This window comes from Diospyros lotus, chromosome 2, assembly GCF_014633365.1.
Source record: "Diospyros lotus cultivar Yz01 chromosome 2, ASM1463336v1, whole genome shotgun sequence".
NCBI classification, from domain to species: Eukaryota; Viridiplantae; Streptophyta; class Magnoliopsida; order Ericales; family Ebenaceae; genus Diospyros; species Diospyros lotus.
The window spans coordinates 29,194,392-29,207,678 of NC_068339.1; the positions used below are offsets into that span (position 1 = coordinate 29,194,392).

Consider the following 13,287-nt stretch of genomic DNA (forward strand, 5'->3'; position numbering starts at 1 on the left):
CACGTTTTTTGGTATTTTGATATCAATTTTATCCCATATCATTCTCACATTTTTTGCATTTTTTATTTTGAATCGTTCTCATGTTTTTTGAGCTTTTTTTTTTTTTTCATATTTCAAATCATTCTCATTCTTTATGAGTTTCTGATTTGCAATTTGTTCATCCATCTTGCGGCAACCAAAAAGAAGGGTGAATTGGATTTTTGAAAACAAAAAAAAGTCATTTTTCCCTTAAACAATAATGAAAAATATGTTTGTGACGAGTAAAATACACAAGTATTAAAATTAAGTACAACAATCAAGTATTCAAACTAAAGAAAGGAGTGGATTTGTGCTTCACAAATTTTGCAAGATTACAATGAATAACATAGATGAATAAGAAATACGAGATCAAGCAAAGATAACACATTATTTATAGTGATTCGGCAATCTACCTACGTCCGTTACCCTAATTTTTTGCTAAGAATTTTCAAATCCACTAATGTATTACTTTTTGAATAGGCAAGCACTATCCTCTATATAGTTACTTTTCAATGATCTTTTTAACACAAGCTCATGCACTGACCTTTATGCTTTTTCACATACACATGTACTAACCTTTATAATGTTTTTTAAATGAATGAAGTAATAATCCACATAAAACACTTTTTAAGGCTAAAGCAATAACTTTACAAATAAGAAATGAAATACAAATGAAGAGAAAACTTTCAATACAAGGGTCCTAAGAAAATAGGTTCAATACAACCTCAGAAAGAGACAAGCATATGTTAACAACCTCTACTCACTCCAAAATAGAGCTAGAGATTAATCTTTGTTTGGTAAACAATAGAAAATGACCTTCGTTGGTTTAACCTATCACAAACTCACATTTAAGTATATGTTTCCTCTTGAATTGTTCACTTCTTTCTGTTATATGAGGATCTTGTCATTTGCAAAATCCTTTTTAACATATGAAAATGAAATTTTTTTAACATATAAAAAAAAAATAAAAAAATGAAAACTAAGCCCCCATAATTAATCACAAAATCCTTGCTAAAAGGCCCAGATATGGTATAAGATATATAATTTCATATTTCATAGTAACAGTAAGCTCAAGATTAATGATGTAAGGCCCAGACAAGCATATGTTAGCAACCTCGACTCAATCCAAAATAGAACTAGACAAGCATATCTTTGTTTGGTAAGCAATAGAAAATGACTTCTTCGTTTGAGCTATCACAAACTCACTTGTAAGTATAGATTTCTTCTTGAACTGTTCATTTCTGTCTGTTATACGAGGATCTTGTCATTTGCATGTCAAATGATTGGTTTCACATTGTGAGTGTGTTTGAAGATGAGTCAAATTGATGAAATGTTTTGAAGCTAACAAAATATTCAAATTGGAATCTAAATTTGTTTATTTTGCATTAAGAGTCAACAATTCTAAAAGAACAAAAGCGCAGTAACCACAGTAATCATTCGAGAAATCAACCACTTGAGAGAAGTGACAGAACAGAACTAATCGGGAAACAGGTACTGAAGGAAGAAAATTCAGCCATTCAAACAGCTAACAAAGAGGTTTGACCAGAAGCTCGAGTGGAATCTTTGGCTTGAGATCGAGTAGGATTTGAGATAAGTGAGGATCGAGATTTACTAAAACTAGTTGAGCTGGAAATCCGAGATCGAAGGTAACCACAGTTAAACCTGGGAAACACATCTCCTACTTTCCTCACTGAGAGGAAGAAAGTCCTCACTAGTTCAACATATAGAGGCAAGTATGAAATTGCAAAGATAGAGACTGGAAGGAAAGCCACGGAATACAAGACAATTCTTGTCCACTGTTGCTTATTACTTATCAGTAGGATTATCGTTGCTGCAAACGCTAGCATCATCATTGACACGGAAAGGATCAATAGTGTCACTCCTAATAAGAGTTTTTGAGGAAGAGACCGCCTGAAATCCTTCAGTTGAAAGGATGACGTGAGGACAGATAGAAATGTGATGACTGATGTCAAAGCAGATGTAAGGGAGAGGGCATCTGACAAGGTAAATATGATAAAGAATGATTGATTAAGGAGAAGTGGGTAGCCAGTGTTCTGGTTCGGACCTCCCGGCACCGTGTAAGCTGCAGCAAAGGCAACAGTGGCAATCAGCACCGCCACAATGGAGCAATTTTCACCAGTGCGCTTAATCCATTCTTTAGCAGATTCACGCAGCGTAGCATTATTATCGGCAAACAACTTTTCAGCAGAGTGTCCATCATTATTCAAGTGTCTGATGAAATGGTTCGTGCAGATCTTCTTCACGCGCTACAGAGGTTGGCATATCACAAAGAACTTAAGACCCTAAAACTGATAAACAAATTGTTTGAATCCTCCAAAATCATAAAAACAAGGAAAGAGAAGAAGTGCACCTCAAACAAGAGCAAGTCTTCCCGCAATATTAGAGCAGGGCTTCGCATATCTTCAATCCTCTGAGAATGATCTCCCTTGATCCCAACCATGTGTAGAATTGAGTTCCCTTGGTTGTCAATCTTCCTCACCAGTCTCATCATTGGAACATCCATGTTCTTCTCAATGAAGTCAAAAATATGTAGCTGGCGATACTTGATGGCTACATGTAAAACATTTCGCCCTTCATCATCAATGTGCTCAACTGCTTGAGGATACTTGGTAAGTATTCCTTTAACAATCTCCAAAATCCCTGACTTGGCAGCTAACAACAATGGGGTTTCAGCGATATCTACACTAGTTTCAGCTATTGGGGTATGTAGTTCTTTATCTGACCCCTGTCCTTGGTGGGAAAGAGACGTGGCACCAAATTTATGGATCCTGGGCTTACTCTGGTCCAAGGCAGATTCAGTTTTCTTCCATGAAGTATCCTTTTCAATCAAGAACTCAGCAAGCTTCACTGCTGAGTCATATCCTCGCCTCTTTCTCTTAATTTCTTCCCACAAAGGAACCCTACACCATGATTCACCTTTTGCAGCTGGAAAAATCAAAATCAATTGTGTATTAGCAAAAAGTAGGGATCAGTATATAAGATTGTGAAATTATAGTTGAATTAGAGTCCTCGTACTAGAAGGAAAGAGCCACTCTAGGAATTTTAGTTTCCTTCCAAATTCGAATGCTGATGGATTGAATGCAAGAAGTTGGAGTGCAGTCATCTCTTCTCCATCTTTCTCATTGACTAAATATTCATGCTCTGTTGCGATATGCAATGCTAATTCTGAACCATATTCATCGTGATAACAAAGAAAAAAAAAAGAAGCAAATTAAGAGCAGAAACAGAAGGAATTCTCAATTCTAACTCTTTTCTTTTGATCTTATGGACGCTTACCGAAGTGCTCGGTGAGGACGCATATGTGAAGAACGGTGGTTTTATCGTCCCGCACATACATTTCTTTAAGCGCTTTTTCAAACAACTCTTTGTCCACCTTTTCTTCCTCTTTGCTCTTGAAGCTTTCTTTCACTTGCTCGTCAAGAAATCGAAACATTTCCATCTTCCCATATCGGGCGGCACGGAAGAGAGCCGTCTCTCCGCGTTCGTTGCGCATCTCCAACAAATACGGGGCTCGACCGAGCATTGCCCTGGCGGCGGGCACAATTTTGCTCGAAGTGGCCGCCTCGTGGAGGATGGTGTTTCCAATGTCATTCTTAGCATCCATTTTGCCGTTCTGACTCTGCGGCAATTTGTCAAGTAGACGGAGGACTAGATTTTCTTGTTTGGAGTAAGTGGCCATGTGCAAGACCGTGTCATTGTGTATTGTTAATGGGTAGAGCGGGCCTTCTGGAACTCGTTCGCAGAGCTGAATCACCCTGTTTTCATCTCCACTCATCAGAGCTTCGTACAAATTACTTTGGAAGCTAAGATATCCATCTTCACCAGAAAGCGCCATAAGACACAGCTTCTGGGGAGAAAAGAGAGGCAAATTCCCATGGCGCCAATGCACAGAGATAAATAGAAGGCCCCTCAAAGCAACGACAAAACAGAACCTGCTTTTCCTGTAATGTTATCACGAACAGGAAAATCAAGGACAGTGGGGCGTTTTCCTTGTCCTATCTTTTCTATCCTGTTTTCCCCTTTCTCTAGTAAGGGAAGGTATGATAATCCACTCCAATCAATCACCCAATATGTTTCGGAATCCGACAAGCAAAAGAAAAAGATGGAGATTTGGGGACTTGAAAGCCGATTTTTCTTCATCGATTAAGTGGGTTCTCCTCGAAAGCAGCATCGGACAACTAGGGAAAAGGGCCTGGCATTGCTTTCTTCTTTTGCCTGTTCAGACTTCACTTTATACAAAACAATGAGAAAGTGGAAAAGATGACGAATCAAACGTGATTCTTGCTGAGATATGTTTAACTTAACTGGTCGTCACAATAAGGGAGCGGAAGCAAAATCATTAATCAAACTGGCGAAAGTTAAATAGAATTATTTAAGAAATTATTTATTATTTATTATTTAAAGGTCATGAATTTAAACTTTATTAATATATTTAATTTTAAAATATTTTTATTAACAAATACTTGCTTGTATAATAATATAGAATAAGTTGACTATTAATAAGCTTTTCAATAAATCATAATACGTGTCTAATTAAACTGAAAATAACTTAAAATAATGATAAATTATAAAATAATATACTTATATTTCTCTTTATTTATGGTGTATCATGAAAAAAAACATAAAAAAAATCAAAAATTAAATAAAAAGAGAAGATGGATCGATCTTGAAAGATGGGCAAAGACCCAAAGCAGGAGACTGAAACTCCAACGCTAGCAACGGGGACAAAAGACATCCCGCTCCCCTTTAATAACATCTTTTTATTTCCCACCCCCTCAAATGGAAACAAGCCAGGCAGGAGAATAAAAGTCTCCCACCCTTTCGAAATTGGAAGCGTTAGAGGGTCCGACGAGGGCACTTTTGACGGGAGACCCTTCGATCTCCCACCCCACCAACAGTAAGGCAAAAGTTGGGCAAAAGCATAAGCGACAGGGGTAGAGTTGACAAATGGGTCGGGCAGCCCATGGGTCTGCCTAGCCGGCTCGTCTCCTAACCTAACCTAGCCTAGCTCTGTACTATAGTAAACAAGTTGGGCCAATGCGCTCCAAGAATGTAAGGCCGTGCTGGGCCAATCCCGCGGCTCGATCTATGACCCACGTCAGAACAAATTGATTCCCTGAACCCCCACTTAAATTTTAATTTTAACTAGTGGATAACCCATGCGATGCATGGATATTGTAAAAAAAAAAAATCGTTAAAGCGAAAATTGTATAATTTAGTAGTTACAATAAATAAAAATTATAATAAAAAAGTAAAAATTAAATAAAATAATTATGTTACAATCATGAGAATACAACAAAAGAATTACAAATTTTAAAAGATTTCCTTATATACATGCAAGGGTAGACAAACAATAAAAAGCACATAACTCTATCTCGAAACCATGTAAAAAATAAACCTAAATTAACATGTAATACAATAAGCAATGCGTAAAAAAATACAAAAATTACACGATAACAGGAAAAAAAAAAAAGAATAAACGATAATCAATCTCTTTATTCTAAAATATGTATTCAATGGTAGACGTTTTTATTTTTAATTTTCACATGTATTTGTCTCATATGTGTGTACCACACGAACTCTCAAGGCCTAATTTTTCCTAGTTGCATTCATATCACTCACTTGACATAATAGTGGTACTATGTTACATCAGAAGACCAAACTGGATAAAAAAAAATAGTTAAAATTTACTAAATAAAAATAAAGAATAAGAGAAAATTTAAGAAGAATAATTGAGAAAGGAGAAGAGAGGAAATGGAAGTGTTGAACGGGAATGAAGAGGAAGAAGAGACAAATATTTGTTTTCTTTTATTAATTTTTCTTCCTTCAAATTCTCCAATTTCTCTCAATTTATCAAATCACATGTCACCATTAAGTTTCCCTTTTTTTCCCACGCTTTGCCACACAATCTAAATCTTACTTAACATAATTTTCAAAACACAAATTTAATTTGTATTTAATTTCTCCAAGTCCAACATATAGCACATCTTCGGAGTAGACCAATGGGAAAAAGGAGAATTAAATAAATGACAATAAACAATTAAGTTGAAAAATAAAATTATGACATTTAAAATTATAAAAAATAAATTTAAATTAATTAAATTGTATGTAAAATAAAAATAATTTAAATAATCAATTAATTATATAAATAATAATAATCAAATTTTCAAAATTGATTATCCATACATGAATTTATATATTTTTCCTAATAATTAATTACCATATTTAAGATAGGTCAAATTTTGAAAGAAGTAAAAACAAAAAAGTTAAAAAATAAAATTATAACATTTAAGTTATATTTAAAATTATAAGAAAATAAATTTAAATTAATTAAACTATATATAAAATAAAGATAATTTAAATAATCAATTAATTATATAAATGGTAATAGTCAAATTTTCAAAATTAATTATCCATGACTTTACATGTTTCTCCTACAATCAATTACCACATTTAAGACAGATCAAATTTTAAGAAAGTAATAAAAAATATAAAGTTAAAAAGTAAATTATAATATTAAAATTATATATAAAATTATAATATTTAAAAATATATAAAATAAATTTAAATTAATTAAAATATATATAAAATAAGAATAATTTAAATAATCAATTAATTATATAAATAATAATAATCAAATTTTTAAAATTGATTATCCATATATGACTTTACATATTTCTCCTGACAATTAATTACCACATTTAAGACAGATCAAATTTTTAAGAAAATAACAAAAAAAATAAAGTTAAAAAATAAAATTATATTATTTAAGTTATATATAAAATTATAACATTTAAAATTATAAGAAAATAAATTTAAATTAATTAAACTATATAAAATAAAGATAATTTAAATAATTAATTAATTATATAAATGATAATAATCAAATTTTTAAAATTAATTATAGATACATTACTTTACATATTTATCCTAACAATCAATTACCACATTTAAGACATGCCACATTTTTAAGAAAACAACAAATAAAAATAAAGTTAAAAAATAAAATTATAACATTTAAGTTATATATAAAATTATAACATTTAAAATTATAAAAAAATAAATTTAAAATAATTAAACTATATATAAAATAAATATAATTTAAATAATCAATTAATTATATAAATAATAATAATCAAAATTTTAAAATTAATTATCCATACATGACTTTACATATTCCCCCTAGCAATCAATTATCACATTTAAGACATGTCACATTTTTAAGAAAGTAATAAAAAAAATAAAGTTAAAAAATGAAATTATAACATTTAAGTTATATATAAAATTATAACATTTAAAATTATAAAAAAATAAATTTAATTAATTAAACTATATATATAATTAAATTAAAATAAAAAATTTACTTGGCATTCGGTATTCAACGGTATTACCTGATATCTCAAGAGTTCTCCCGATTTAAAAAAATCTCATTTTTCTGTAATTTATTTCAATTAAAATTTTATGTTAATATTTAAAAATTAATAATATGAATTAAATTTTGTCTCTTCATATATCAGCATACTTACACATTCTCCAAACACTATTTAGCAATAAAAAAATATATTTACGTGTTCCAAGAACTACACGATTTTCACAAATTTAGACTTAATTAATGACTTATAAAAATTCCATTTCGGGTAAGCAAAAAAAATTAAAAAATATAATAAAATATCTAAGTAGTAATTGAAAATGGGCGGAAAAAATTTTGACGGCTGTTTTGTTATAATATATATATAGATTTGAATTTGTGTAACATGGCGGGAGCACCCCCCCCCCCCCCCCTTGGATTTCAATTTAAATTTATAGAACATGACAGGGAATCATGGCAAGCCCCCACTTGAATTTCAATTTGAATTTATGGAGCATGACATGAACCCCACTTGAATTTCAATTTAAATTTGTGGAACATAGCAGGGAACACCCACTTGAATTTCAATTTCAATTTGTGAAACATGGCAGGGAATTATGGCAAGAAACACCCACTTGAATTTCAAGACAAAAATAGTACATGAAATAGAATTTGAATTTCAATTTAAATTTGTGGAACATAGCAGGGAACCCCCACTTGAATTTCAATTTCAATTTGTGAAACATGGCAGGGAATTATGGCAAGAAACACCCACTTGAATTTCAAGACGAAAATAGTACATGAAATAGAATTCCTCAATCATAAAATAACAAGGATAGTCGTATGACCATTAGGGTACCAAGTTGTATGTCTTAGAGCCACTTGATTACATAGTGCTTAAATACATCATCTTGGAAATATGGTTATAAAACTTAACAATCTAGGAATTAAAACAGCACCCAAGGGGCTTCAAGAAAAAGTCATGTAAGTAAGTTGCACCCAAGCATAAATGATACAATAAATGTTCAACATGAAGTAAGAAAGTGCAAGAAATCACTCACTTTGGTTGTTAACCTTCGTTGGGTTACTGTTTAGAGCGTTTGGGTCAAGTTTTAGTTGTAGTAACACAATTTCAAGGTATAAATTCCAAGATATTTTTATATAGGAAGGTTCCAATTAATTTTAAGAGCACAATTGGAAAATTGAAGGTAAAACGGAAGAGGAACGCACCCTCATGCACCCTAGAAAGGAGGGCCACGCACTTGCTACATGCAGGCTGTGACAGTGTGTGTACTACACGCGCTGCTGTCGTTAAAAATCGCGACAGCCTTGTGCACTTTCCATTTTTCTGGCTTTTCTCCTTCATTTCAACTCCATTTTGACTCCCATTTTTTCCTAACGCTCCCCTCTTTCTCTTCTACTAGAATATGAAATAAAATTGAGCTTACCTCGTCGATTTTTGACTATTATTGCTAATTCTACAAGGGTGTTGCAGTTTCTGACATCCTTTACTTTTCTTCTTGTTTTTCACCGATTTTCCTCCCTTTCTCTTACCAGAATTCTACCCACTCTCTAATCTATATATCCTCTCCTCTTTTATTAACGATTTTTGCCCCACAAGCCCTATATTTATAGACTTCTTCAACAAATAATACCACGTCATGTGTACCTTGATATTTGAGCCTAATTATTACTATTCCATGTTCTTCCAATCAGATGGTGACACTTGGGTATCCTTGGGATGTGTGCCATATCTCTAACTAACTCCCAGTTCAATACTTAAACTACCTAATTCCTAATTTTCCAAAATTACACTATGTCCCAAGGTTTTCCATAATTGCATTTTAACCCTTTTACTTCTTGACCAAAGAAAGACGAGTGGAGGCGGGGCGCAGGCTCCGGCGAGGAGTCCGTTTGAGGGGCGGCTGGCACCTACAAACACTCCGACGGTTGAGTAAGTAAGAGAGTAAAATGAGGTAGTGTATCGGTAGGTTAGTGATGAGAACATACCTTGGCTTTGAAGAGAGTTGGTTGATATAGAAGGAGGAGATGTCCTTCTACATGCATGAGATGTGTGTTTGTAGGTGATGGGACTGGGTATCTAGTGCTGGGGGGTTCCCAAGTGGTAGCATGATGGCGACGGGACCCTCATTAATGTGGATGAGATCCGCCATTAATGAGAATGAGATCTGAGACGGTTGTGTGGATATCTAGTGAGGGCTGCAATGATGCCGTGGCAGGCTAGTGTTAGGCCAAGGTTAGGTCCAGAGGGAGGACCAAGATTGGGCCTAAGGGAAGGGCCGAGATTGGGCCCTGACGGTTCACAACCCCCCAGGTTGGATGCTCGAGTAACAAGCATTCGAGCTAGAGAAGGGAACGTTTGGGCGATCCGACGTTCTTGTCAGATGCAAGGCACAACCTGATAGGGTCGAGGTAGACTCGAAAGTCGGACCGAGGTAAACTCAAGGTCCGGTGTTCTTGTCTGATACAAGGCACGACTTTGGAATCAGACTGAGGTAGACTTAAGGTCCGAGGAATCGCGTCGGTCTGGGTCCCGATTGTGGCTGGTGGAGGACTGAGGTAACTCGAAGCCTTGAGCAGACCGCATTGACCCAGGTCTAGAGATCTAGAAAGGAGGCCGAGGCAGGCTCGAGGTCCTGTGACGGACCGCCTCGACCTAGATCCCAGAGCACTACAAATGGGGGACCGAGGCGGGCTCGAGGTCCTGTGACGGACCACGTTGACTTAGGTCCGGAGCACTACAAATGAGGGACTGAGGTAGGCACGAGGTCCTATGACAGACCGCATTGACCAAGGTTCAGAGCATTGTAAATGGGGGACCAAGGTGGGCTAGAGGTCTTGTGACAAATCGTGTCGACCTAGGTCTAGAACACTACAAATGGGGGATCGAGGAGGGCTCGAGGTCATGTGACGGATCACGTCGACCTAGGTCTGGAGCATTACAAATGGGGACCGAGGCGGGCTCGAGGGCTTGTGGCAGACCGCTTCGACCTAGGTCAAGAGCACTGCTAATGGGGGACCGAGATGGGCTCGAGGTGCTATGACGGACCGCGTCGACCTAGGTCCAAAAGACTATAAATGGAGGACCGAGGCGGGATCGAGGTCCTATGATGGATCATATCGACCTAGGTCTGGAACATTGCAAATTAATGACCAAGGCGGGCTCGAGGTCCTGTGACAGACCGCGTCAACCTAGGTCTAGAGCACTACAAATGGTGGACTGAGGCGGGCTCAAGGTCCTGTGATGGACCACGTCAACTTCGGTCAAGAGCACTACAAATGGGGGACCGAGGTGGCTAGAGGTCTTCTGATGGACCACGTCGACCTAGGTTTAGAGTAATGTAAAAGAGAGACCGAGGCGGGCTCGAGGTCCTGTGACGGACCTCGTCGACCTAGGTCTGGAGCATTGCAAAGGAGGATCGAGGTGGGCTCGAGGTCTTGTGACGAACCGCGTCGACCTTGGTCTAGAGCACTGCCAAAAGGGGACCGAGGAAGGCTTGAGGCCCTGTGATGGATCGCGTTGACTAAGGTCTGAAGCACTACAAATAAGGGACCGAGGTGGGCTGGAGGTCCTATGACGGACCGTGTCGACCTAGGTCTGGAAGACTATAAATGGATTACTGAGGTGGGCTCGAGATCCTATGACGGACCGCGTCGAGTTAGGTCTAGAAGACTGCAAATAGAGAACCGAGGCAGGCTCGAGATCTTACAACGAACCGCGTCGACCTAGGTCTGGAGCACTGCAAATGGGGACCGAGGCAGGCTCGAGGTCCTGTGACGGACCACGTCGACCTAGGTCAAGAGCACAACAAATGGGGGACCGAGGCGGGCTCGAGGTCTTGTGACCGACCGTTTCGACCTAGGTCTGGAGCACTGCTAATGGGGGATCGAGGTGGGTTCGAGGTCTTATGACGGACCGCGTTGACCTAGGTCTGAAAGACTGTAAATGGAGGACTGAGGCGGGCTCGAGATCTTGTGATGGACCTCGTCGATTTAGATTCGAAAGACTGCAAATGGAGGATCGAGGTGGGCTAGAGGTCCTATGACAAACCGCATGGACCTAGGTTTGAAACAATGCAAATGAAGGAACAAGGCGGGCTCGAGGTCCTGTGATGGACTGCGTCGACCTAGGTTGCAAATGGGGGACCGAGGTGGGCTAAAGGTCCTCTGATGGACCGCGTCAACCTAGGTTTGGAGCATTGCAAAAGGGACTAAGACGGGCTCAAGGTCTTGTGACGGACCATGTCGACCTAAGTCTGGAGCACTGCAAAGGGGGACTGAGACGAGCTCGAGGTCTTCTGACGAACCGTGTGGACTTAGGTCTAGAGCACTGCAAAGGGGGGACCGAGGTGGGCTCGAGGTCTTGTGACAGACCGCGTCGACTTAGGTCCGGAAGACTGTAAATGAAAGACCGAGGCAGGCTCGAGGTCCTCTGATAGACCGCGTCAACCTTGGTCTAGAGCACTACAAAAGGGGGACCGAGGTGGGCTTGAGGCCCTATGACGAATCACGTTGACCTAGGTCAGGAGCACTGCAAATGGGGGACCGAGGCAGGCTCAAGGTCTTGTGATGGACCGTGTCGACCTAGGTCCAAAAGACTATAAATGGAGGACCTAGGCGGGCTCGAGATCCTATGACGGACCACATTGACCTAGGTCCGAAAGACTGCAAATGGAGAACCGAGGTGGGCTCAAGGTCTTGTGATGAACCGCGTCAACCTAGGTTTGGAGCACTGCAAAAGGGGGACCGAGGTGGGCTTGAGGCCCTGTGACGGATCGCGTCGACTTGGGTCAGAGCACTGCAATGGGGGGACTGAGGCTAGCTTGAGATCCTGTGACAGACCACGTTGACCTCGGTCTGGAAGACTGTAAATGGAGGACTGAGGTTGGCTCGAGATCCTGTGACGGGCCACGTCGACCTAAGTCTGGAAGACTGCAATTGGAGGACCGAGGTGGGCTCGAGGTCTAGCGTGCTTGTCTGGTTCATGGCATGGCTGGATAGGGATGTGGCAAACTCAAAGCCCTAGACCAATGACAGGGTTGTGCTCGATCTCCTACTGATACTGGTATTGAATGAGTTGCAAATAATAAAATGAAAGATTCTTGGGTACCTTATATTTAAAGGGTCGAGTGAGTCCGAGGTGACCCAAGATCTATTTATGATGTGCCTGTTTGATACAAGGACTTTGGGGAGAGTGGCCGAGGTTACTCGAGGCCGAGGCCAAATCGAGGAAGCTCGAGATCTGCCAATGCCTGTTTGATACAAGGCTATCTTCAAGGAGAATGACCGAGGTTACTCGAGGTTGAGGCTAGACCGAGGAAGCCTGAGGTCTACCAATGCCTGTTTGATACAAGGCTATCTTCAGGGAAAGTGGCTGAGGTTACTCAAGGCCGAGGCTGGACCAAGGAACCTCGAGGTCTGCCAATGCCTGTTTGATACAAGGCTATCTTTGGAGAGAGTGGCCAAGTCTAGATTGAGGAAGCTCGAGATTTGCCAATGCTTGTTTAATACAGGGCTATCTTCAGGGAGAGTGGCTGAGGTTACTCGAGGCCAAGGCCAGACCGATGAAGCCTGAGATTTGCCAATGCTTGTTTGATACAAGGCTATCTTCAGGGAGAGTGGCCGAGGTTAATTGAGGCTAAGGCTAGACCGAGGAAGCTCGAGTTCTGCTAATGCCTATTTGATACAAGGCTATCTTCAAGGAGAGTGGTCGAGGTTACTCGAGGCTGGGGCTAAACTGAGGAAGCTCGAGGTAAGGAAGTAGTTGCGTAGTTATGATATCTCCGTAGGCTAGCCGTGTTCCATGACCTGAGCGGGGGCCTTCCTAGGAGTTCGGCCATGTGGTAAGCTTCAATCGTCAAGGTTATTAGTGATTCGGT

The 13,287-nt window shown here is 38.8% G+C and overlaps 1 protein-coding gene across 3 annotated transcripts; it reads right to left on the reverse strand.

The window, feature by feature from the left end:
* Positions 1 to 252: 252 nt before the first annotated feature.
* On the reverse strand, positions 253 to 4,267 carry LOC127796032 (ankyrin repeat-containing protein ITN1-like). Of its 3 annotated transcripts, none has more exons than XM_052328070.1 (4): positions 3,316 to 4,264; positions 3,055 to 3,204; positions 2,390 to 2,964; positions 976 to 2,285 (listed from the first exon to the last, which is right to left on the reverse strand). In XM_052328070.1, exons 1-4 carry the CDS (start codon positions 3,872 to 3,874, stop codon positions 1,536 to 1,538), a joined length of 2,034 nt encoding a protein of 677 aa, XP_052184030.1. In that variant the 5' UTR covers positions 3,875 to 4,264; the 3' UTR covers positions 976 to 1,535. The 3 variants fall into 3 exon arrangements, with proteins under 3 accessions (XP_052184031.1, XP_052184030.1, XP_052184033.1); XM_052328073.1 differs by having other exon boundaries at positions 2,143 to 2,327; positions 3,316 to 4,266; XM_052328071.1 differs by lacking the exon at positions 3,055 to 3,204 and having other exon boundaries at positions 253 to 2,285; positions 3,316 to 4,267.
* Between the last annotated feature and the right edge of the window lie 9,020 nt (positions 4,268 to 13,287).

What these genes read in the sequence shown, in the direction of transcription:
- LOC127796032 (XM_052328070.1), bottom strand. Translation starts at nt 3,874, where the DNA reads ATGGCGCTTTCTGGTGAAGATGGATATCTTAGCTTCCAAAGTAATTTG. An exon ending in AGAGTGGCTCTTTCCTTCTA is followed by an intron (nt 2,965 to 3,054) that starts GTACGAGGACTC and finishes TGATTTTTCCAG; the next exon opens with CTGCAAAAGGTGAATCATGG. An exon ending in AAGACTTGCTCTTGTTTGAG is followed by an intron (nt 2,286 to 2,389) that starts GTGCACTTCTTC and finishes CAACCTCTGTAG; the next exon opens with CGCGTGAAGAAGATCTGCAC.